Source organism: Heliangelus exortis, chromosome 3 (genome assembly GCF_036169615.1).
Source record: "Heliangelus exortis chromosome 3, bHelExo1.hap1, whole genome shotgun sequence".
Taxonomy (NCBI): Eukaryota; Metazoa; Chordata; class Aves; order Apodiformes; family Trochilidae; genus Heliangelus; species Heliangelus exortis.
The window spans coordinates 48311618-48335867 of NC_092424.1; the positions used below are offsets into that span (position 1 = coordinate 48311618).

The 24250-nt window shown below is 37.0% G+C and overlaps 1 protein-coding gene across 5 annotated transcripts in view; it reads left to right on the plus strand.

The window, feature by feature from the left end:
• The window catches only part of UTRN (utrophin), a 345394-nt gene that overhangs the window by 110719 nt on the left and 210425 nt on the right, over nucleotides 1-24250 (plus strand). For all 5 annotated transcript variants that reach the window (XM_071740500.1, XM_071740501.1, XM_071740499.1 and 2 more), the window contains 17 exons: nucleotides 1740-1853; nucleotides 2687-2842; nucleotides 3720-3890; nucleotides 6107-6286; nucleotides 6974-7108; nucleotides 7620-7769; nucleotides 9148-9309; nucleotides 9638-9766; nucleotides 10234-10407; nucleotides 10998-11153; nucleotides 12832-13002; nucleotides 14824-15003; nucleotides 17655-17783; nucleotides 17921-18091; nucleotides 18654-18803; nucleotides 20005-20142; nucleotides 20879-21031. In XM_071740500.1, the coding sequence (XP_071596601.1) occupies nucleotides 1740-1853; nucleotides 2687-2842; nucleotides 3720-3890; nucleotides 6107-6286; nucleotides 6974-7108; nucleotides 7620-7769; nucleotides 9148-9309; nucleotides 9638-9766; nucleotides 10234-10407; nucleotides 10998-11153; nucleotides 12832-13002; nucleotides 14824-15003; nucleotides 17655-17783; nucleotides 17921-18091; nucleotides 18654-18803; nucleotides 20005-20142; nucleotides 20879-21031 (2619 nt within the window). The remainder of the gene's footprint in view (nucleotides 1-1739; nucleotides 1854-2686; nucleotides 2843-3719; nucleotides 3891-6106; nucleotides 6287-6973; nucleotides 7109-7619; nucleotides 7770-9147; nucleotides 9310-9637; nucleotides 9767-10233; nucleotides 10408-10997; nucleotides 11154-12831; nucleotides 13003-14823; nucleotides 15004-17654; nucleotides 17784-17920; nucleotides 18092-18653; nucleotides 18804-20004; nucleotides 20143-20878; nucleotides 21032-24250) is intronic.

The following is a 24250-nucleotide window of genomic DNA, read 5'->3' on the forward strand; positions in this document are numbered from 1 at the left end:
ACTATGTGACTGTCTGTAATACTCATGTGAAGGGAAAACAGAGAAGGCTCATTTTACCAGTTTTGCATGTAGTATTTTTCTAGAACAATTTTCCTTGTCTTTACATTCTGTTATCATGCATCTAATAATGCTTGGCTTGACATGTCTAAGATTATGTACCATTCTCAGTTTTTTTTAAGTTTACCTACATGACTGTACATCATGTGCTTTTTCTGAGTCTGAACAGGTTAAAATTCAGCACATTTGATCTGTTTGCTTGCCTGGAATAAATTTTAGAAATGGATCTGTTGTTTTAGTTCATGCCTAAAAATTGTGGGCCCTTATATGTTTACAACCTACACTGGGTGTTTCACCACTGTTACCATTTACCTGGACTGCAGCTATAACTTCACTGAACATTTTTAGACTTGTTTTATGATTCAGCAAGTTATTTAAATGTGTGCCTAACTTTGTGAGCAATCCCATTTAGTTCACTTCAATTATGTATGTAAGTAGCTTACTGTAGCCAGGCTAAATCATGTATGCTTTGTCAAATGTCAGCTTTTATAGATATGTATTATTATTAGGGTTTTTTTTTGTTTGTTTTTTTTTTTTTTTTACATTAAGCTGTGGTTCACCGTTAAGTGTCCTGGGGTCTGCTTTTTGGCAAATTATTTTCAGGCTAATGAGTGTCAGAAAATTCCCCCCAAATGGAAAACTAATAAAAAGATGTCTAATTTTGACCTCTAATGGTACTGTTGACCTAAAAATAAACATGATCTTAGTCTGGTGGGTTTTCTTACTGTAGAATTTTTTTGTTTTTGAGAAGCAGTGTGTAATGTATTGATCTTGAAAGACTTGTCACTAAGTTTTTTAAAGAAATAGTGTGCTTTCCTTCTTAGTGATGTGCAGAATAGAAGGTGAAGCTTGCTTCTCAATAGCCATGCTTTATGATGACAGTTGTTTCAGAATATTATTTTAAAAAAACCCGTTTATTGAAAAACAACCAAACAGTAAAAAAAGTTGATTAAAAAAAAGGCCAACTATATTATGAAAAAATGACAGTCACATAACTTAGTTGAAACAGGACAGGAAAAGCTTTTTCCCTGTTCTAAGTCTGTGGTGGTTTTGTTTATAATTTTGTTTGACAACTTCATGGAAGAGAGATAGCAACCCTCCTATGTCCCTTCCCACCTACCTCACTCCAGTATACGGGGCCAAATGTATAGGTTAGGTGGCTGTACAATTGTGTATTTATTCTGCTGCTATGGGCTTCAAGCAGCTAGGATTTTTTTAGTGATTAGTCCAATCCTCTGTGGCATTTTCCTTTTATGCTTGTGTTTCTCTGTAAAGCAAATGGGTTTCCTAGCATATTGTCTACCTGTCAAGTACGTTTAGCATTACTCCTTCCTCTTCCCACCACATATATTCCTACGGAACCCTCTCTTTTCCTTGAGCTGCAATATATCTCTTGATCAAGTGTGGTGGATGCTGTTATATATTTTTTCTGTTACCAGGAAAATACTGTTCCCATCCTTAAGGCAGGGTACCTCACGTGAAGCGTGACCACATACTTCTTGAAGCCGTGCCTGCCACCTTACTTGATCCTGAAAAAACTAAGGTGGTCTGATTCAAATCCAGAGCAATGCTAGCAGCTTGTGGAATATTGTTTTAACGCTGCTAGATGTTTTCGAGATGGAACAATCATACTATCTTAATCATGGCATTGTACCAACTCTTGGTTATTATGTTTGATATAGGCTGACTCAAAAGTTGTTCAGAAGTGGATGGATGGTGTTAAGGACTTGTTACTGACAGAAAAAACTGTTCAAGGAGATCCTGAAGGACTTCAAAGACAGCTTGACCAATGCACAGTAAGTTTTGCTCTTTTAAGGAATCTTCCAATATAAATCTTGACTAGCATATCTTCTTTAATATACTGCTTCTATTATTAAAATATTGTCAATGGCATGTTCCGTAAAACCTGACAGTAAAATTGTCTTGTATTTCTTCAGGACACATTTTATTTGGTTCCTTGTTTGTAGCTATAACACCATAATTTTCAAAGGTCTTCACTACGTTTACAAATACCCATCTAAAAGTTGACATTAATTCCTATGAAAATGTTTATGTATTTCTCCTAGTTATGTGATTAGGGGATCTAATCTGTGAGTGAAAAGTGTTCTGCTCTTCCAAGTACAATAAACTTCCAAGTACAATAAAAATAACAAGGAAGTAACTTATGAAATTCCAAGGGTTTAGGAGGTGTACATGTCTTACACATAAGATGTCTTACAAATAAGATTTCTTCCTAGCTAGTGGCCCTTAATGATCACGAATAGGTGGAATTTCATCTTCTAGTAACTGATTACAGTGTACCTTCAAATGTTTGTTTTTGAGAGAAAAATGTGAGGTATGTCTGAAACATCAGGGTACATAGTACACGTCATCTTCAAACTTGCATTGTTCCAGTGTTGACATGTGAGAATGTTTGAAATGTGTATGGCAAGATATATTTTGGGTTTTGTGTAGTTATGATGTTTTAGGCAACTGAAGGATTTTTTTGAACAGTCTGATATTGAACACAGCATCAGTCTGCTGTTTTATCAAAGTTTCTCAGGGATAATTACAAATGACAAAATTATTATCTTATAAATTAATGTAATAGCCCATTAGGGATGAACATTAATTTTCTCTGTGTGGTCAGATGTTTGTCAATGAAATGGAGAAGACTGAACCATCACTGAAAGAGATGAAAGATATAGAGTCTGCTTTGAGAGCTCAGCCTATCACGGGCATAAATACTTGGGCAAAGTCTAGACTAGTAGACTGCCAAACTCAATGGGAGAAACTGAGCAAACAGGTGAGTTCTCTGTATCTTGCTAGTGCTTGCTTATTACTACAACTGCTTGTGCAGTTAGGTGGTATTGGTGGGATGAGGAAGTAGAGCAAGCATGTTTTACTGGTTCCACTGTCAAAGTGGCTGAAATCCAACTTGTCCCGGTGAATACTTAGGACGTGCAAGTACTTAAGAGATACCTCTGCAAGGTGTTTGAACCAAGTTCCCTCCAGTTTAATTGGTTGTAACTAAAAATTATTTCACCTCACCTTATGCTGCTCTTTCTGGGGTGGGTGGGAGAGAACTCTGAGTTTTTAGTTCTGTTGTTCTTAAAATCTGGAATATTTTTCAGATCCTTCTGCCTATTTCTAAACAGCTTTGAAAAATAAATGCTTATAGATAAGCTACCACTTCAGTCTGGTGTGTTTGGTGGTGGAGGCTTTCTGCTCTCCCTAGATACATACTTTAGCTGTAATGTCTGGCAAGGATTTGTGTTAAGAAAACCTTGCTGTTGATACAGAATTCTGATTTCTTAGGCTATGGGAAGAAGGCAAGCCTGAAGAGTGTTTTAGTGCTCTGCATAAAGATATATCTAACTATATGATACATGTGACCATAAGAGGTTTTTTTCCACCTGCCTTTTTTCAGAAATTGTTGCCAGTTTGCATGTAATGAAAGAAAGAAAAAGGTCATTTTCCTTCTTTCCTTGAGTATAGATACTGATGATCTGCTAGAAAGGGATGATGAGTTTCTGCACGTGTAATTACTAAGACTTGCTTTTAAAAAGGTCTGAAAATGTTGTGGTAGTAAAATGTTTTAACAAACATTTAACTGTTCTTTCATACAGACAAGGACATTTAAGTAACAAAACTGCTCTTTCTTTCTCCACCTTGCATTCTAGATTGTTAGTCAGAAAAATCGCCTGTCTGAAAGTCAGGAAAAAGCTGTAAATCTGAAGAAGGATTTGGCAGAGATGCAAGAATGGATGACCCAAGCTGAAGAAGAATATTTGGAGAAAGATTTTGAATACAAGTCCCCTGAAGAGTTAGAGAGTGCGGTAGAAGAAATGAAGGTCAGGAATACCAGGTCATTGTAGAGACCTGCTTAAAGATAAACAGAATTTAATGGCTTTGTGGGTTGACCTTTTGTTGAATTATTATCTATGTGAAAAGGAACTCGGGTTATGACAAGATTAGTGGTATTTTCTGACTTTGCTTTGTGGAATTTATATTTTAAAAGCATGAAGTATAAAAGCAGATGTTCTATTTGGCCACGTGGTAAGGATTTCATAATGAATAGCAGCTTTCCCAGCTGTGGAGCCAGGTTTGCTCTGCATATAGCATATTAAACACTAGGAATATGGACATGAGTTGCAAGAGACAAAACTTGATAAAGAGAAAAAGAGAGAGAGAATAGATACTATATCTGTCTAAATCAGTGGTTTTGAAAACTCACTCTTCTAGCTGTTGGGCTTCAGTTTCTTGTTCCCTTGTTACAGGAGCTCCACATGTAGAAAAGCAGTTAAAAACAGTTCTGTTGTGGGGTTATCTTCTGTTCCTCATCTGTTTCAAACAGTGATGCTGGTTGCTGTTTCTTTAATTGAGGCTGATGGCCAAGAAAACGGAGAGGAAGGAGCTGTTTTTGTCTTATAAGTTATCAGTTGAATAGATAATTTTCTTGGATGTATGTACACAGAAAATATTTCTGTGCTTTTAAATCTTGAGAGTTGAGGCATATCTTCACAAATGTTTTGACTTGTATGTACATTATTTAAATGAGTATCCACTACACTGTTACTCAATTGAATATAAAGTAAGGGATTCTTTATACCTTACAAATGCTTTGACAAATTTATTTCAAGTTTTGAATTGTTCTTTTTCAAGGGGCTTTGTGAAGCTGTCTTGAACGAGCATTTTAATATGTTCGTGTCCTTTGAAGCCATTTGCAATCACATAGTCTGACAGAACCTGGTGCCAAGAAAAGAAAGAACATTCTTTTCATTGGCAAATCTGAGAGACTTTGAGCACATTTACCTTTGTCAAATCCAGTTTCTATTCTGTACTTTTAAATTTGGCAGGTATGTCAGTGAGTCATTAAACTTACTGTGGCACTTACATATCCTCTTGCATTTGCACTGAGCATGTTATACTGGATCTACTTTTAGGACTGGGAAAGAACAGTTTCTGCATATTTGACCAGAAGCATTTTTGCATAAGGTTTCGAAAAATTTTTGAGCTCTCATAATTCTGCTCTCATTTGAACAGCAAGTGGAACTCCTGCTGACACTTGAAGGAGTAGGATTAAGAGAAGGATAGGTGATTTTTTTTTTATAATCCTGCCAAAATATAATGTTTCCCAGATTTTCTTTTCTTTGCCCTTCTATTAATTTGCCTTTTAAAACTGCCTTACATTTAGAAGACATCTCGAACAATATGTGCAACAACAATGTTGTCATGTACTAAATTTGACCATAAAGTGCAATGCTTTATATAGCAGAGATATTTCAATTTCACAAAGCTGTCCTTTAAAACCGGAAAGAGAGAGATGGGTCAGTTTCTATTTCTGGAGCCTTCCAGTTGTTTCAACAGAGATGGGTTTAGACAGGTCTCTTGATCTATATTCCTGCTTCCTGAATTCTGGTTCAGACAAAGTTTGACGACTGATAAGATTTCTCCAGGCCTGTGTGTTGGGTGTTAGACTGAGCTGATCCTGTGTATTTGTTACCAATCTCTTCTGAGTGCAATTGGACTGAAAGAATGATTCTGTTTGCCATTTCTGCATGTTCCTCTAGTGCATCCAAAAGCTGTGGGTGAGGTCCCAGTTTTGTAGTTGCTTGTGTCCGGGGTAATTACATCACCTTTCCTGGATAACTTTGAGGGATACTGAGCTTTGTGACTCATAACTTCTAAATTGACCCTACTGTTTCCTCCTTGATATGTTTGTTTTTAGCAAACCTTTTTTTTACTTTTTTTCTGATTCATGTCTCATTTTCAAATCTGTATGTTAGCATACAAATAGCATTGAAATTTAATCTTTTTTGCTTTGAGTCATGGATTTTTAAAAGAGTAAATGGTAAGTATATCTGTATGTTCATCAGAATAGAATTTTTCAGTGCTTACTAACATCATTTGAATTCCATGCAGTTTAGTGCCATATTTTGTTGTGTTCAGATCCAAAAATACTTTAGAAGCATTGATTCCAAGGTTAAACTGCTGTCCTTTGGTTTGGGTAGCAAATAGCTGACCATCTGGCAATTAAGGGCTGACCATAGCATATTTCTTTGGGCAGAGAGCGAAGGAGGATGTGTTGCAGAAAGAGGTGCGGGTGAAGATACTCAAAGACAACATCAAGATGTTGGCAGCCAAAGTGCCATCCAGTGGTCAGGATCTGGTGACCGAGCTGAATGTTGTGCTGGAGAACTACCAGCTGCTGTGCAATAGGATCCGAGGGAAATGCCACACTTTGGAGGTAAGAATGATAGTTCTCGGCTAAGTAAAACCAAGGCAGGTGGCACAAGAGGAATGGAGGAGGACATGGAAAATGTCCATTTTTGTCACTGAATGCAGTAGCTTCAGCATAGATGCATTTTGCTGTGGCTCCCTTTAAAGATTACTTTCTCTTGAGGTGACGTTGCTATAATCCATGCAACACCATCTAATTTTGCTTTTATATTGTTGTTTATTTTATTTGTTATTTATTTTATACTGTATTGTTGTCAACACTTGTGCAAATAAGTAACCTTTTCTCACAGCTTTTATTTATCTGTCTAGCTTCCAAAATGACAGAAAGAAACTTCTCAGAAATTAAAGGTTGAAATATGGTAATTAGAACAGATCGACTATAGTTTGGGGCAGGTTGTGTCGGTCTTTTTCAAGAGGAGTGGATGCATTTTGTTATATTTCTAAGTTGTTAGAAGAATCTGAATGTCAGTGATAATTTTAGCATGATCTTAGAGACTTCTATGTGTAATTTATTTTTCTTTTTATCTTGCTGCTATATTTGCATGTTTTCTGGTCTAGAGTTTAGCATGCCATGGCATGTTTTTGCATATTTTTTACTTGCCTATTTTAGGTGAATATCGCAGAAGCTTAATTTTTTGAAGCTGTTCATAGCCTGGCATTCGAAGCTAATTTATGCTTTTTCTGTTGCTATTAGGAGGTGTGGTCCTGTTGGATTGAGCTGCTTCAGTATCTTGATTTAGAAACAGCCTGGCTAAACAATCTAGAAGAAAGGGTGCAAATGACAGAAAATCTGCCTGATAAATTAGATGCTGTCAATGACGCTCTTGAGGTATTGTAGTCATTCTATTGGACTGTTAACTTTTCAGATGGCTCTGTTTAAAAAAAGCATAAATTTTGATCTTCAGTAGAATACTGAAATATATGCTGGATATTGATTCTTCACCTTAAATGAACATATTACACTGAATCTCAAATAGGTATTTATAAGATTCTTCATCAAAAGCTGAGATTTGCTGTATGTAATTGTGCTGTACCCGGTGCCATGATAAAATTTTATACTGTCTCCTGTCCTGTGCAAATTGATAAATTCCTTCCAGTACAACAGCATGAAATGACATGAACAGGCAAAGGGGCGACATGCTGTGAAGTTTAATTATCTAAAGCAAAATGACCACTGCATTTGTCATGCCATCATGGATTGGGACATAACTAATTCATGCTTTTAGAGCACTCTTAAGACACTTGAAGTTTAAAACTTCTATGCATGCAGCCAAATTTCCACTTCTGAAAATGCATGAATATTCAATGTCTTGACCTTTAAAACTTTCTCTGCTAATTAGTCCCTGGAATCAGTCCTGCGTCATCCGGCTGATAATCGAACCCAGATTCGGGAGCTTGGGCAGACACTGATTGATGGAGGGATTCTTGATGATATCATCAGCGAAAAACTGGAGGCTTTCAATGCCCGCTATGAGGAATTGAGTCACTTGGTAAGAATTTTGGGGGCGGGGTTGAAGTATGCTGGGTTTTTCAGTTCTGTGGCCTGAAATTATTCCTGTAGCACAGCTGAATTTGTACATAGAGCACTGCAAGACAGGAAGAGAAGAAAAATCTATAGTTTTGTCAGCTGTTTTAAATTTGGAATAATGCTCTAAGAGCAAGACATTTTATTTATTCTGCTTATTTCGGTAATGATTTTGTTTTGCACATCCTTGTACTGTGGTATTTTCTCAGGTAATTTTGTCAAAAAGTCTCCAAGGGGGGACAGCTCAATAGCTGAGGTTGATATTTCTTTCCTACTGCTACTAATACAGGTGAGCTGCTGACAAACTTTAAAAACTAACATGAAGAAATGACATTTTTTCTCCTTGAAATGGCTGTGAAGAAGTGACACTGAAATAAGGAATTGAAGGAAAAAATTTTTTTCATACCCCATCTATATCCCCTTCCTCTTCTCGTACTTTAGTCTAATCTTTTGTAGATTTAATAAGTAGAGGAAGAGTAGCTGTATTTCATGTTGCATATATTTGTAACTTGTGTTCTGTACCCTGGATAATACAGGCCTCTGCCAAACTGTTGGATGGGAGGTTTTTTTTCTGTTGCTGCCTAATTGTAGTCACAGAGGGAATTTCAGTTCATCCTCATTACAGTGAGCAACATGAATGCAGTGCCCTCAGCTGGGGGCTACGTGCTGTCATTTAAGTTAGCATTCACAATTGTTTTTCTTGTTAGAACAGTATTTTATTGCTTTATAAAAACTATCTGCTTTGGCAGCAGAAGCACTTACACACTGGGCTGTTGACAACTTTCCATGCCTGTGTGTGTACAGACTCACCCACTGGTCTGTGCATGTGTTGATTGTGGGAAAACTGTGTTCCCATGCAAGCAGTGCCATTTCAGGTGAACTTAGAAATTTTGCTGTTGAAAGGAGAGGTGATGGAGTGAAAGGAACTGTGAACTTGTTTTAACACTGCAACAGAGTTCAGTGTTTTGAAAGTTGGTATGCAAGTTTACACATCAAACAACTGTGTTACAAAGTTCTGATTCCTATTGACTGGCTAGCTTTTGAAGCTCATGTTTTTGACAGAAAATTTTCTTCCTGAGCTGAGAGACCTCTTTTCACTATCCAGCATATCTATCAGCAGAACTCTCCTATGCTACTCTTTGGTAGTTACCTAGGCAAGTCATGGCAGGCTTCAGAATTTGCTGCCTTCTGAGGGTTATTTTTGCTCTTTTAGGCAGTTCTTCTGACGTACAAATTTTTTGTGTCGAGTCTACCTTATTTTGAGAAAGTTTTTAACATAGTTTAACATAATTTGAATTGAGTTGATTATGCTCCATCTTGTCTTACCTTTCTGTCCCACTCAGGCAGTGAGCCGGCAGATCGCCTTGGAACAGCAGCTTCAGACCATGAGAGAAACTGACCACATGTTGCAGGTCTTGCAGGAAAACTTGACAGAGCTGGACAGACAGCTGACATCTTACCTGACTGACAGGGTAGATGCCTTCCAGATGCCCCAGGAAGCCCAGGTATAGCTTTTCACTACAAAACATTTTTGAAATAACTCACGATGGTGCTCGGCCTCAACTTAGTATTTAATGAAGACTTCATTTCAGACCTGTGCTGATTACTGGATTGTTTTCCTGTTTTAAGAAGGTTGTATTGAATAACAGTCTTAACCACTTTCAATTCAACAAGCTGTAATCAGTGCCAGAATATTTAAAATAAACCTGGTAATGTTTAACTTTCCCAGGGTGGATTTTCTTCTGGTGTGTAGTACCTGGTAAGCATGTTCTTCTTCCCCTCTCTGCAAGTAATTTTTGTAACTTTTTTTTTCTTGTTTCTATGACATGGCAGAAAATTCAAGCTGAGATTGCAGCTCATGAATCCACCTTAGAGGAGCTCAGGAAAAGTTCTCGCACTTTCCCTCCTGCTTCTCCTGAATGCAGGTCTCCCCGTTGTGGAACTCAGCTGGATGCTTTGCAGGTAAAAATGAGTCACACTATGAACTAAATGTGAAAAGCTTCCAGTTTCCAATTACACACTGACTGCTGTCAGCCTGTAAATTGCTTGGTGCAGCCAACTGAACCTCAGAAGTAAGCAGTATGTGCTTTTACATGCTTTCCTTAGGAAACAAGTATCACTAAATGAAGGAAGTTTAAATTTCAGAAGTATCAAGGGATAAATGATGAGAGTCGGGTAGTCTTTGTATTTTAGTAGAATGGACGTTTTGAATGTGTGTGATACGGAATTGAAGTTCTCTTGCACCTCAGATGGAGACTGGGAATACATGATGGAATCTGTCCTAGCAAATCGTGTTGCCATGTATACTCATTTATGATGGCATGGGAAGTGAGTTAAAATCTGTGGGGTGATATGCTTTAAATATTATTTTTTGAAGTGCAGATATTAATTTAAACCGATCTTTTTTGGTGTCATATTCATTAAACCAGAGAAAACTCCGTGAAGTTTCTACAAAGTATCAGCTTTTCCAGAAACCAGCCAACTTTGAGCAGCGCATGTTGGATTGCAAGCGGGTGTTGGATGATGTAAAAGGAGAACTTCACGTCTTGGACGTGAAGGATATTGATCCAGATATAATCCAAGCTCATCTGGACAAGTGCATGGTAAGCATGCAATATTCTTAACTCACGCTTAGGGGTGTTCCTATCTTCTGTGATTCTTACTGCCTAAACTTCCTCCTGAGGAAATTTAAATTCTGATGGCAGTGTTACAACTTCTTGCAAAATACCTACAGAACAATTGATAACTAAAAGCCTTGAATGCTTCGGGTGAGAATGTTGGTATAAAAGTAGAGAGTTGTTGCTCACAGATGGGGTGAACAGCTGAGTTTATAAAAACTGGCTCATCCTTGTGTTACAGAACAGCATCACCAAGTTTACTTGGTTCTTAGCATTTGAATGACACTGATACTGTACCTAAGATCAAGTACAGATCATGGTGTTAGCCTTGCTATATGTGGTGATGTTAAAGAGTAATCACTGTTAAGTTAATGGAACATTTTTTTTGAGGGATGAAAATTAAAACTAGAACAAAATAGGGAACATCAGGAGTTTGAAATTGTCTTGGCAGACATTGCTCTTGATCAATAGCTCAGAGTTTAAGTGTGATCTGAGACTCAGGGGTCCTCAAATGAAGCTAAGTCTGAAAATCTGCATTACAAATTGATCACCAATGTACTTATTTGTGTTTTTAGAAGCTCTATAAGACCCTCAGTGAGGTGAAATTGGAAGTTGAAACTGTCATCAAGACAGGAAGGCAAATTGTACAGAAGCAACAGACAGATAATCCCAAAGGGATGGATGAACAACTGACAGCATTGAAATTTCTTTATAATGATTTGGGGGCACAGGTAAGAAAACAAAATGTACATATAAATATTTGTCTGCATCTAACTGCCCCCCCTCCTTCCTTTTTTTTCTTTTCTTTAAATGTCAGATGCTGGTTTTTAAATTTGTTTCCTAAGCTGATACTGTATAGCCTAGTTGATAAATGCAGGAGTGATGACTGGAGAATTTAAAGATGACACTTAACAGTCCTGTAGCTGTGCAAGACCTGCTAGCAGAGTGTTCCTGAAGGGAAGAGAGTCTTGAAGAAAGAGAAAGGAAGGTTTACAGAGCTTTCATAATTCTGGCAAAGCTGCCCTACTATTTGTTAAAGTCTGTGAACACAGTTATACCTTCTATTGTCTGTAAACCAGCCTGCAGATAATTTGCTATCAGATTGTCATATGAAGTTTGAATCTATGTAAATTTTTTTAGGAGTTATAACAGTGGTTTCTAATCATAATCTATCTGAAGTGTTGCTCTCAGTATGAAATAGAAAATGCCAGTAAAACCTTATTTCCCATGAAGTACCTTAAGTATTGAGTAATTTTCTTAGTAACTGAATAATTATATAAACGAAGTGTCTAACTATTCTTAAACATTGAGCATTATCAACCCCAGAAGCAGACACCAACTGAGAAACTGTTAATTTCAGCAAGTGCAGCTACTCAGAAGAGATGAAGATGAAAGTAAAATTACAAGAAAGAGTATTAGTTCTCTCCCGGCTCAAACCAGGACAACCTTTCAGGGGCAAGGGGGAAATAGGAGCTTCTTTTGCTACCTAAATTAAAACAGAAGTCCAGCCTGACTAATACCTCTGTTCAGTGTTGTGTGAATGAAGCTCTGGGTGAGTGGCCAGATTACACTGGTGGAATATGTTGAAATGGGCCCTAGGAAATATTTTACTGTTCGAAAGTGGAGAAAGTTCACGAAGATGTGGATTCTAGTGGGACCTGTACATATAACTCAGAAAGCATGTGGACAAGAAATTGGGAAAGGATAGAAAGGCATTTATTTGCAGTATAATGGTATAATTTTGTGTCTGAATTTATTTTTTTGCATTATTTTGAATAAATACTTGCAAGCACTAAGCTGACACAGAAGACAGTTTTGGAAATGTCAATTGATTCTGATTGCTATGGTTAGATTTATTCTCAAGTCTGTGTTAAAGTTTGACCAGACTTAATTGTGTAGCCAGTGGGAAATGAATCAATGATATGGCAGCAAACATCAAATTTCATATTTGTTTTACTGAGATGTTTTCAAGAGCAGATCAGATTTTCAGTGAAATGTTTCTTTACAGCTTTCTTCTAGCAGGTTTATCAAAATACAAAAAGGAACTGTATTTTACGTATGAGTGACTGACTGGATTCTCTATCCCCTTAAGTTTCAGTTAAAGGAATATAAAAAACAAAGTTTAAATGTCAGTTTGGTCATTACTAGCTATAAATAAGGTGGTATGCAGGTTTCTTTGTCTCCTTTAAGTGTACCTTAATTTAAAATTATTTTGGGTTTATATATTCTGCTTTGTATATTGAGATGCAGATGTTTATAAATTATTTTTCTTTTCAGGATCCTTCGCTAATGCAAGGCAGTCCTCCGATGCAAGGGTTTTATGTATTCGGGTGGATATTTCCACTGGCAAACCCTTTCTTTTTTGGTATCTTTTAAAATCTAGTTTTGTTTTCCTCTTTACTTTTGTAGGTGACGGAAGGAAAACAAGACCTTGAAAGAGCATCCCAGTTGGCACGCAAAATGAGGAAAGAGTCTGCCTCTCTGTCAGAGTGGCTTGCTGCCACTGAGGCTGAGCTCGTGCAGAAGTCTGCTTCAGAGAGCTTGCTTTCTGATCTGGATTCAGAAATTGCCTGGGCCAAAGTAAGCACATTCTAAATAGACATAGAATCAATTTTTATCATTAGGGCAGTACTGTGTAGAAGTGGCTGTGAATTTATATCCCTGTAACTGTTTCCTAAATCTTCTACATCATGAAGTTTCAGTAGTTTCAGAAGATTGTATTCAGTACCTTACTGAGTCTGATCTACTTCATCTCAGGCAGCTTTACTCAAACTTAAATGGCAAATTAATTGTTAAAGATATTACTCCATATTTGGTCTTGATAGGTATTTAAGTAACTTAATGTATCACCAACGGAATTCTTAAGTATAATATTCCTAATTATCAGTAAATATAAATTTAGGTCAAATATTTTACCAGTAGAGCAAGCTGGGAATGTTCACTGACAATTTTAATGTAAAAGTGGGTTTATAACTTTTTATTGAAACATCTCTGTCTTCAAAATTATGATTCAGCAAACAAAAAAACCTCTCATATTTCCTATTTTCTTTCACCTATAAATTGGAACTTTTCATGAAAGCAGGAAGATTTTTTTTTCAAATTAGTTTGAATAAAGTATCAATTTGCTCACATAGTAGAAGCTTTTGTATATACGAGTTGGGGTTAGCAACAAGTGTCAGTTGATTCAGTTCAGCATTGCTGGTCTTTCCAGACATTTTCCTGTCACCTTTTGCTTCTGAAAGAGGTTTGTGTACAATATTGAAATTTGAAAGTTTACAAAATTAAAAACATCTAATTACAACCTCTTCTCCCCATTACACTTGGGTTTAGCAATTATAAGCACTTTACTTCTCCTGTGGTGGTATTCCTAAGATTTCCTTCCAAACAAGCTCCACGTCCAGGAGGACAAGCCCTTTATGTTGCATGCAAAGTTGTCCTTCCTGCCTTAAGGTTTTCCAGAAGCAATTTTAAAATGTAGCAACTTCAGTATTTGTTTATGTCTCAAGATAATGTGATGATAAAACCATAAATTATTTACTTCACAGATAATAAGATGTTCAAGGAGTTCCTAACACTAGTTACGATTAACTGCCTTATTCCACACACTGTACACTGACATTGAAGAGCTGTCTAAATGTTACCAGTAATAATAACTGGTGATCTTGTGGGGCAAGAGGTGCCCTTTTCCTCATGGAAATCATATACTAATATTCAAGAGATGACATCTTACCTAATTTTTGTCAGTATGCATTCTTTCTAAGAAGGTGATTTTTAAACATTTTTTTATGTTTCAAAGATGTATTTAAAACAAGAGATTATTTGGAAAACACATTAGAGCTAAAGATAAATTATCTATATATAGGTAATATAACAATATAGTTTCTCTAGTACGTAGCAAGTAAATTGAACATCTGCAGTAATGAGTAGTGGTGGTTCTCAAACATTCATCCTTGGTCTAGCAGTTTTTTTCATTGTTGCCAACTGTACAAGTACTTCAATTGGAAGGGATACAGAGAAATCCAAAGTGTCTTTTAAAAATTGCTTTCTCTGTGGTGGTTGGCAGTGTAGAGAAGAACTTAACCTATAACATGATGTGATGCATTTGTTTTACATGCATAATGAAAACCAAACCATGAATATGTTACAAAACAAAAAAAGGTCTCAAGTTATTCAGGACACTTAAATGCATTGTGGTTTTGACTCTACCCTCTCTCTCTCTCAAAAATAAATAACTAAAATTACTACTTACAAAGAGTGAATATAAACAGAAGGTGATTTCTGTTTGGTTTGATTCTTCTCAAATGAAGATCATCTATGATATTCTGTTTCCTATGCAGGCAGAAATCTGGCTTCCTTGTCCTTGGTAGCAGTGTTTAATGTTAATGATTTGTCTTGTTTCAGAACGTGCTGAGGGAGCTGGAGAGGAGGAAAGCTGATCTGAAGAGTATCACTGAAAGCTGCACCACACTTCAGGCTCTGGTAGAAGGGAGTGAGACTTCCCTGGAGGAGAAGTTGTGTGTTCTCAATGCTGGCTGGAGCAGAGTTCGGACCTGGACAGAAGACTGGTGTGACACTCTGTTGGTAAGCTGCATGGGTGACAAACATTCAGGGGGATCTCCCTCCATGCTCTTGGGGCAGTTGCAATTTTTACTTGTCTTACTTCTCTGATGCACAGCTTTTGTAGTGTCTCATGGCCTTAAAATGCAGAGTGGAGAATCTGGTTATTCTGTAGATGGGGAGACACGTCATGAATTCATATATAGTGAGAAAGGCAAGCTGTTTGCAAGTGGTTTAGATGTGCTGGTAGGCATTGGTGCTTGGTAGTAGTGGCTATTGCTCAGTGGCTAGGAGATGAAGAGAATCTGGATCTGAGTACGATGAAAATATGGGAATATTCCAGTCAATCAGCTAATTTGATAGAGTGGGAAAAAATGGCTTAGTTAGAGAATGAAACTTTTTAATCTAACTTTTTAATCTTAGTTAGTAGAGAACGAAACTTTAGGTTTAACTTTTTTTTTTATTCTTATTGTCTTTCTGTATCTCTTGGTGTAAGTGCTAAGACTCTTTTCTGGGCTCTTACTTTGCTTAGAGTTTGTGGTGTCATTTCCTCATTTCTATAGAAAAGAGAACATACCCTTAGTGAACACCTTTAGCATATCTGTTGATTTAATCTCCATCTCCCTGCCCCCTGACTTTTATGTGCTGTCTCATTACATTTTTATATTTTGTCTTTCTTTACAAATTAGCCTCCTTGTATCTTTTCTGTTAATGTTCTACCACTTTCTCTTTTGCAATACCAATAGGACTTGCTTTTTTATGTCCAGTTATTATTTATCTCTTAATACAATTCTTGCTACCCTTGCGCATAGAAGTAACTTTCTAAACTATCTTGAAAAGGAGCATCTGCTATCACACACAGACTGAGTGGGTTATGGGGCATACAAGCATTCATAAAACTGCTAATGAGTTTACTTACTTACTGGTAGTAACTTAATCTGCCACATTAAAGTGAGGGGAAAAAACCCACCAGGTTATAGGAGTGTTGTTCATTTTACAACAGGTTAGTTACAGCACAGTAGTTGGATTTTGTATTTTCTATGTGACTGTCTGTAAGCTCATTAATTTATTAACATACATAGAAACCCAAAGGAACTAGCCCCAAAAGAAGGGTAGGTTTCCATGATGCTGCTCTCTGTGCTGCACTTGATTCAGTCTGAAAGAAACCTCATTCAGCTTCCAGTATGAGCAGAGTGGGTTTTTATTCGATTTCTGTGAGACCCAGATAATGGCTGTTTAATGGACAATTGATAAATTCCTAGTGATGTTCAGTGAAGCATTTAGTGTCCTCTGTCAACCTATTGCTCTTTCAGGCAACCTTTAAGTACAAGTGTCTAAGAATATGCCAACTTAAAGCTGAGGTCAACAGCGTCTGTTTGGCTCATTAAATGGAGCCTATTATACAGCCTAAGGTTGCAAGTTTTTTTGCTAAATGGAAATGAAACAGTCTACAGTTGATGCTAGCATCAGACTGGTGCTTTCAGATAGTTAAGGTATTTCTGTGTTACTCAGCTAATGGTGTCAGTCCACCTTCAGAAACCTCTAATAATGGGCTGAAAGTGTGGAAAGTTGTATGAATACCTAGATGGTGAGCCCTGTGCCTCCTGTTCAGTGCCTGTCGTGTTACACGGTTTGTTTCATAACTCAAGGATATTTATGGTAGTAGTCAGGTACTTTATCCTTATTTGTAAATACTGTTAGGATGACCCAGAACTAAAATTTCTAAATTATACTCATCTGGTGATGAGTATTGTCTTTGTGCTGACTGTAAGTTAAATTTTCTTTCATTTGGTGAAAATACATTATTTCTTGATGCTGAGAGAGCAATCATAGGCCTTCCCTCTCCTTCCTCCTGTCTCTGTTTTGTTAGTGTTAAATATTTTGTTAATGTTATCTGTTAGATAACAGCTTAGCTACCCTTTTTTTGTGTAAGAAGTTGTATTTAGGCAGGGTGGTACTTCTCTGAATTTATAGTTTTGCTTTGTTATACACAATAATGTGTTTCCTGTTTGACACCAGATGTTACAATTTCTAACTATATATGAAAACAGCCTTAATTAACATGTCCATAATGTGATATCTTAAGTGGAAAAAATACTTTAATCAGTAAAATATCAAAACTTAAAATATTGCAACTTGTAGGCTTGGATGTAATCATTGAAAGAAAAAAACCACACCAAGCTGCCCAACCAAGTCTGCACATAATGTGTATTGTGCAGATCAACTGCCATTGATACCTGGAAAAATTGTGGGTTTTTTTGTTGACTTAGATGTGCTCTGGCTGTACTGTTGTAATACACTTGTTTGTCTATATTTAGTTAGACAAACCACCTGGGCTATTTCTGTTTTCCCTTTGACAAATTAGGAACAATAATACTTGAAAGGTCTCAAATGAAAATTGAGGTCTTGTAAATACTTACTGAAGGTGAAAGGTGCAATCTAATTTTCAGTGTTCCTTTCCAAGGTGTATCCATAGCACTCCATTGATCTCCTTTTCACCCATTTTACCTGTAGTGGTGTAATGGTGGTTTCAGCAGGGTAGTGTGGGTTGGTGGGGTTTTTTGTTTGTTTGTTTTTGTTTTTTCCTCCTTTTTTGATTTTTGTGTTGGAACTATTTGTGGATTTTTTTTTTTTTTCTTCTAAGTTTATCACATTGCTACATTGTCTTTTTCCAGAATCATCAAAGCCAGCTGGAAATTTTTGATGAAAATGTTGCCCACATAAGTACTTGGTTGTATCAGGCTGAAGCCTTGCTGGATGAAATTGAGAAAAAGTCAGCCAGCAAAAAGGAAGAAACTGTGAAGGTAGGAAATGTAGCACTCCAGCTGCTTCTGGATTCTAAATAAGGTCAAATCAAGTTTGCTGCATGGATTTTTTTTTTTCTTTTTAAGTATTTTTTAATTTCTTGGGCTAATAATTTGCATTTGCTTTAACTACTTAGCGTTTAACATCTGAATTAGATGATGTTAGTCTCCGAGTGGATAATGTCAGGGATCAGGCTGTCATCCTCATGAATGGTCGGGGAGTCTCATGCCGGGAACTTGTTGAACCCAAACTGGCAGAACTGAACCGCAACTTTGAGAAGGTCGCTCAGCACATCAAAAGTGCCAAGGTGAGAATGAGGGAACCCCAAAAATATGCTTGGAGAAAGTCAATGCCAGAATGATGTCAAAAAGCTTTAGGGAACAAATCTTATGCATAAGAGAAGCACTTCCGTGCTTGAGATCCTCTCTTAAGTATGGATGTTAATATGGGAAAGCTGGACAGACTGGTTTTACACCAACTACTTTTTGTACCTGAGTATTAGGTAGCAACTTGAGTTGCAATGGAAAGTTTAGAGTTAACTGTGTGTTAGAAAAAACATGTATATTGCAAGTATTTATATGAACTACAGAGCAACACCGTAAGCTAAAGTAATCAGAGGGTTTTGTTTGTTCTGAGACCAAAATGCTCAGATTGAAGTTTGAGGGGTAAGAGCTTGCTAATATCTGTCCAATTCCATGTCCAAGCTAACTCTGTTAGATCAAACAGTCTTGCAGCTAAAAAACTGCTCATATTGGATGGTGCTACAGACAGACTATGATGCCTGTTGTTGGTGGATTGCTAGATGATTAAACTGTATGACAGCTCAGACTAAATTTTCAGCTTGAATTAAGTTTTATTTGAATTTCTAGATGCTTGTTGGACAAGAACGACTTCCTGGAATGTCAGAGCCCTGTGAAGTCAGAGGACCTTTTCCAGACCTGGAAAAATTTGAGACTGACATACAGAATATGTTAAGAGTTGTGGAAAAACATCAAGAGTTGAGTGGGGAAGATGAAAAGGTTTGTGTAGCAATGACTTTTCTATTTTTTCCACATTATGTTTCTTCTGACTTTGAGGGAGAATTCTGAGAAAATCTTTCTAAGACAGTAGTAGAAAATGAAGGGAATCACTGACTTTCTGAAAATACTGCACATTTTCCCAAGACTTGTCCCATAGCTGCTGCCTTCTCACTGGTGCATTGAGAGTACCTAGTCATACACCAACCTCTATTTTCATAATTTTATATAGTTCAGATAGTGAATCTTCATTTTCATTAATCTTATCTCTTCTGCTCAAAGTAGCTGCTTATAAGGAGTCCTTTCTGTAGAAATAATAGTGCAAAACTCTTTCCGTCTGTGTGTCTGAACTTTATGTTGAAATAATGAGTTAATGCAACTGAGACTCCTACTTTGTGTTTGGCAGTTTTGGGCTTCTAATCTAGATATTTTTGTACTTTAAACTGAAAATGTTACGATATATGAATCACAGTGCATAGGGTCAGGTCAGTGGATGTTTGTGAGATGAGGTGTAAACAAGACTGTTGTAATATGGCTCCTAGAAAATAAATAAGAACTTGGAACAAAATTTGTCTTTTTCTAGATTTTTATCTAGGCTCTGCTATTCACCCAAATAAACTGGTCATGCTTTTTTTTGCCATCTTATCCACAGTAGCCTTGTTGGCTACAAAATTGGGTGAAGTCCTGCCAGGCCACTCTGTCTGCCTTCCAGTTGAGCACATGAAATATTATAAACAGAGCTGGAAATGTGAATCTAAGTATATGAAAAATGGTATATATACTACAGAAAAAGAAATTAAAGGCCTTCATGAAAGGGGACTTATTGCTGTAGAACTTATGCTTCTCTTTATGTTGTTTTAAAATTTATTACACTTTTTTTCTTGCAATTTTGCTCTAATTTTACTTTTTGTCAGAATAAAATTGGAGCTGAAGTCATAGCTACACTGACTTCAGCAAGAGGATAACTCAAGGAACCAGCAGCCCACTATTGGTTCATTTTGATTCCTGCAGGGCATCTCTTGATGAAGTCTGTGGAATGACCATGTTTGTAGTGGTGAAGCAGAATCTTCACTTTAATTTGTTTGGCTCATGCTTAGATAATAAAACAGTTTTTTACTGTTCTGTTAATACCTGAGCAGGTAGTAAATTCATTTTGGAAACCATAGTTGAGCTTTCTATACATAATAGACTTTTGTAATTTTAGCTGGACCAAGAAAGAGCTCAGATTGAAGAAGTTTTACAGAGGGGAGGGCAGTTGTTACAGCAGCCTATGGAGGACCATAAGAGAGAGAAGATCCGCATACAGCTGATGCTTCTGCAGAAAAAGTACAACAGTGTGCAGGTATATGAGGATAATTACTATACTTACACTCATTTATGAAGTCTTCTCTTGAGTATCCCACTTATAACCTGATGAAGGCTTATTTAGAGTAAAAGATTCTCTGGGGGAGAGGTAAATGTGTGCATACGCACTTTGAATCTTTGTGATTCCAAAGTAGGGATTTTATCATTACAATTTTTTTTATAATATTTGATTTGTAAAGTCTTTCTAACAACTTCACAGAAATAGGCGTATAAAGACAAGTACACAGATATATTTGAGCTCTCAGCTGAAGAAGTCTGTGAACACGAATACTCCTGAATTCCTCTTGCTTCCTGCAAGGGGCTATTATTACCGGTTGTGTCTCTAGTATTTTATGGTGCTCTCATACACATGCCACACTAAAAGTGCTTCTGTGTAGAACAAAGAGGGTGTGTACAGTTAGTCCTTTTTATTCACCTGTTTTACTAGAGTTGATAAGGGAAAGTGTAGCTCAGGGGCAGGGTAAAGCCCTCAAGTTGGCTTTTGATTACATGTCTGCGCAGATAAATAGAAAATAAACCTATTTTTAAAAAATTGTCTATCATGGATATTGGAATTTGCTTCTTCAAAAGAGAATCCCTCAAGTTTGTTTATTGTTTTGGTGTGGGGTGGTGGGGCTTTTTTTTGGTTTTTTTTTTTTTCCCCTTCAAATAAGACCTATCCTGTTCATTACTTTCCTTGTTTCCTTGTATTTTCCTAATGTCCTGGATTGTAGGAATGCAGGTCATTTCAACAGAGGCATGTGGTCGAACTCTCTCCAGTGTTCTCCCAGTATAAGAAGGAACATGACAGTCTAATGAAGTGGTTGGATGAGGCTGAGCATCGTCTCTCAGGGGTACAAGGTGTGGAAGATGAACAAAAACTACAGGTAAGTGAGAGTTCTTTTTCTTCTTGGAGCAAACAGACTGAAGGCTACATATGAGCTTTAGAGATTGTTGTTTTAGGGCTTTATGGCTGTTCATTTGACACCTGCTAGGAAAAAAAGTGTTTTCAAAATGACAGCATTCATTTTTCATTAGGAAATTATCTGCATGCTTTTCATTTCTACATAATTTTATATATATATACATCCCAGCCATCAGGCTAAGTCTTAAAGCATGATCTGGGCAGTGTGGTTGAATCAGGACAGTTTTTTTTTTTCACTCTTGCTCATGGAGGTTATTATTAGCTCTTCTTGATGCCTGTGCTCAAACAGCCTGATTCAGTGTCTGGTTGGTGAAGGTATGATAACCTCATTTAAAGCTTAATCTCAGTGCCTCTGCATCCTGTGGTTGGGATATTGTAACAGTTCTGACACTGCCATTCAGTGCCTCAAGTGCTTAGGGAGTGATAATTATCCTCATATGATTGATATTGCTGTACCCATTGAAGATTAATAAAAATGACAAAGGTGGAAGTATTTCTGATGAGGAGAGTTATATATGATAATGCACCAGCAGGTCTTGACAAACAGTTTCACAAATGATTTAATAGGATGTTAGGGTCTGATAAAATTTAGTGCCTAGAAAGCTGTATGTCTTAACTGTTGAGAGTACAGACAGTTTCTGTGAGGTTGCTTTGCTTTGTTCTGTTTTTGTTCTTAATTTTATTGGTTTATTTGGTTTCTTTAAATTTTATTTCCCCTTTTCATCCTTCGAAATACTTTGGTTACATGATAATTAGATTAATATTTTAGGCAATAACAGTGAAGAACCTTTTGAAGCAGTAAGTAATTTCTTTGTCAAGCTTGGGGGCTAGGCAATCTGTCAAGTACCTCTCAGCTTCTGTGTATGAAGCTTCATAATTAAAACCAATAAATCTCTTTGACTCCTCTCTAACTTTTTAACCCAGCACTGATTAACTTGAAGGCAGGGGTAATATGCTCTGGTTCCCTATGAGAGTCACACCACAAAATCTCTTCATTAATGCAGTTTTTCTGTCTGATCATCAGCTGCTTTGAGTGAATCAGTTACCAGACTGAAAAAGGAAAAAGGTGCACCTGGATGGTTCTTTGCTAATGGATGCAGTCCAGCCACAGCCTGGTCTTCCTCATTACTGTTGCTCTCTCTGCGTATTGACTGATCTTCTTTAAGATCTTGCCTCCTTTAAAGCCCTTTTCTTTAAGGAGTTACTTCAGCTGATTTCTGGCACTGCTGGATCCAATACTGCATCTTGGTACCTGGATGCTGAATGCAGAATATCATGTAGATACGGGTTACCATAACAATTACAATAGACTGTTCATGGAGAAACATTTTCTTTGCTCGTAATTAATAATAAGTTGTATAAAAATATCCTTATACTTCCAGGTGTACTTTCTAGTCTGGCTGATTCACGTAGGCTTTCAGAAAGGGACTGTATCAATTTCCATTACTGCTGTGAAACTCAAACTGGCTGCTTTTGCTTTGTGTATGTGCACCTCTAACTTTTTGTTATTTGAGTGGCAAGCCAGCCAGTGCCAGGTGACTATATTTTGCCTTTATGACTTGTTCTTTCACCTGCCTTACTAACTGATCTTGAACACTTTTAGTAGGGGACTGTAACATTTCTGAAGGGAGAAATATTGTTCCCAAATATCATCATAATCAATTGCTTCAGAATTTTCTTTGAGCTGCCAGACTTTCCTTACCCAGTACTAATGCTGAAATTCTGAATCAGAAACTCCCACCCCACCCCGCAATTCTTACCATGTATTTTGTGCTTGAACACCCTCCCTCCCCTTTAGTAGGGTTGTCTCATGAAGGTGAGGAAAGAAAAACCTTGGGTGTATCCATAGGGCCCCCAAAATGCCAAATAGCAAACTGCAGTGGTTTTTGGTCATCTCAGCTCAAGCCTGAGAAGCACTGAGTTAATTCTTGACCCACTAGTGAGTAGCTAAGTTAACCCCTCACCTTGATGATGTAAGGAAGGTACAGTGAGCAGGGGAAAAGAGTGTTCAAAATGAATAAATAAGGAGGGAAGGAAAGACTTTGATTAGCCCAGAAGAACAAATAAAATGGACATGAGATTTTACCTTTGGAAAAATCTTTTCTTAGAAAACTGGCTATGAAATGTTTTGAGTGTGAGAGAGATAGAGCAAGGAATGGTTTAAAAAATGAGCGTTTCTAATTAAAAGATATTTATTTGCAAAGACAATAAGTAATGTGTGGTGACCTGAGACTAGTCTGTGTAAACACTTTTGGCTAAAATGTTTATGTAGTATAATATGCAAGGTAGATTCTTTAAATTTATTTTAATTTCCTGGGCAGTTTTTTCCAAAGTCCACTTAGAAGCAAATTAGAGTATCTCCTTGAGCTGAATCTTCAGTAGGTCTTCTTTTTAAAATATATTTAAGTGTAGAAGGGGAAGAAAATTTAAAACCAGATTCTGAACTTCAGGTCAAACTAGGTGGTAAGTATAGGAGGAAACAACTTTTTATTTAACTACTAAAATTATTTTTAACAGCTTTTGGTGAGAGGACTTATTCAGAGAATGTACACTAGTAACAGAGTATTTTGCTTTTCTCTTCCAGTCCTATGTTTTTTCCTTGTATTTAAGCTAGACCGAATTTAACAAACGTTCTCTGTCACCACTGAAATAAAGTAGAAAAGAGCTATTAAGTTATCCAGCCATATGTCCTTCTAAGTAACTTTTGATTAGCTTTTTATCTGTGGATGCTTAAGAGCTCAGTTGCCTGTTTTTTGATTTTTAAAGAAAAAAACAAAACCTCAAAAACCTAAAACAGTTTCTGTGACACTTACATATTCAATTTGCATGATATGGTTATGTCAAACTTCTCTTCCATCTTTTAGTAATTCATGCTGCGTTTTAGAAGCTGCCAGCCTGCAGTGCAAGGTAGAGAAGAGCTGAACAATTAAAATTTAGTTGTAGTGAAGCACTAATGTGTTAATAGCACTTTACATATGTTTGTCTTTAAGAACCAGGGTTGTGAAAGGAGAAAGTATCTATCAGTGATAGGAGCCAGATGGAGGAGATAAGTAATGAGGTGAGCTCTGCAGGAGCAGCACTAGAAGGAAATCCCTGCCTTGCAGTAGAGCAACAACCTGGCCCAGGCCAGTGCCATTGGGGGAAGCAGAAAGTTTTGGTATTGTCAACAAATGGAAAACAA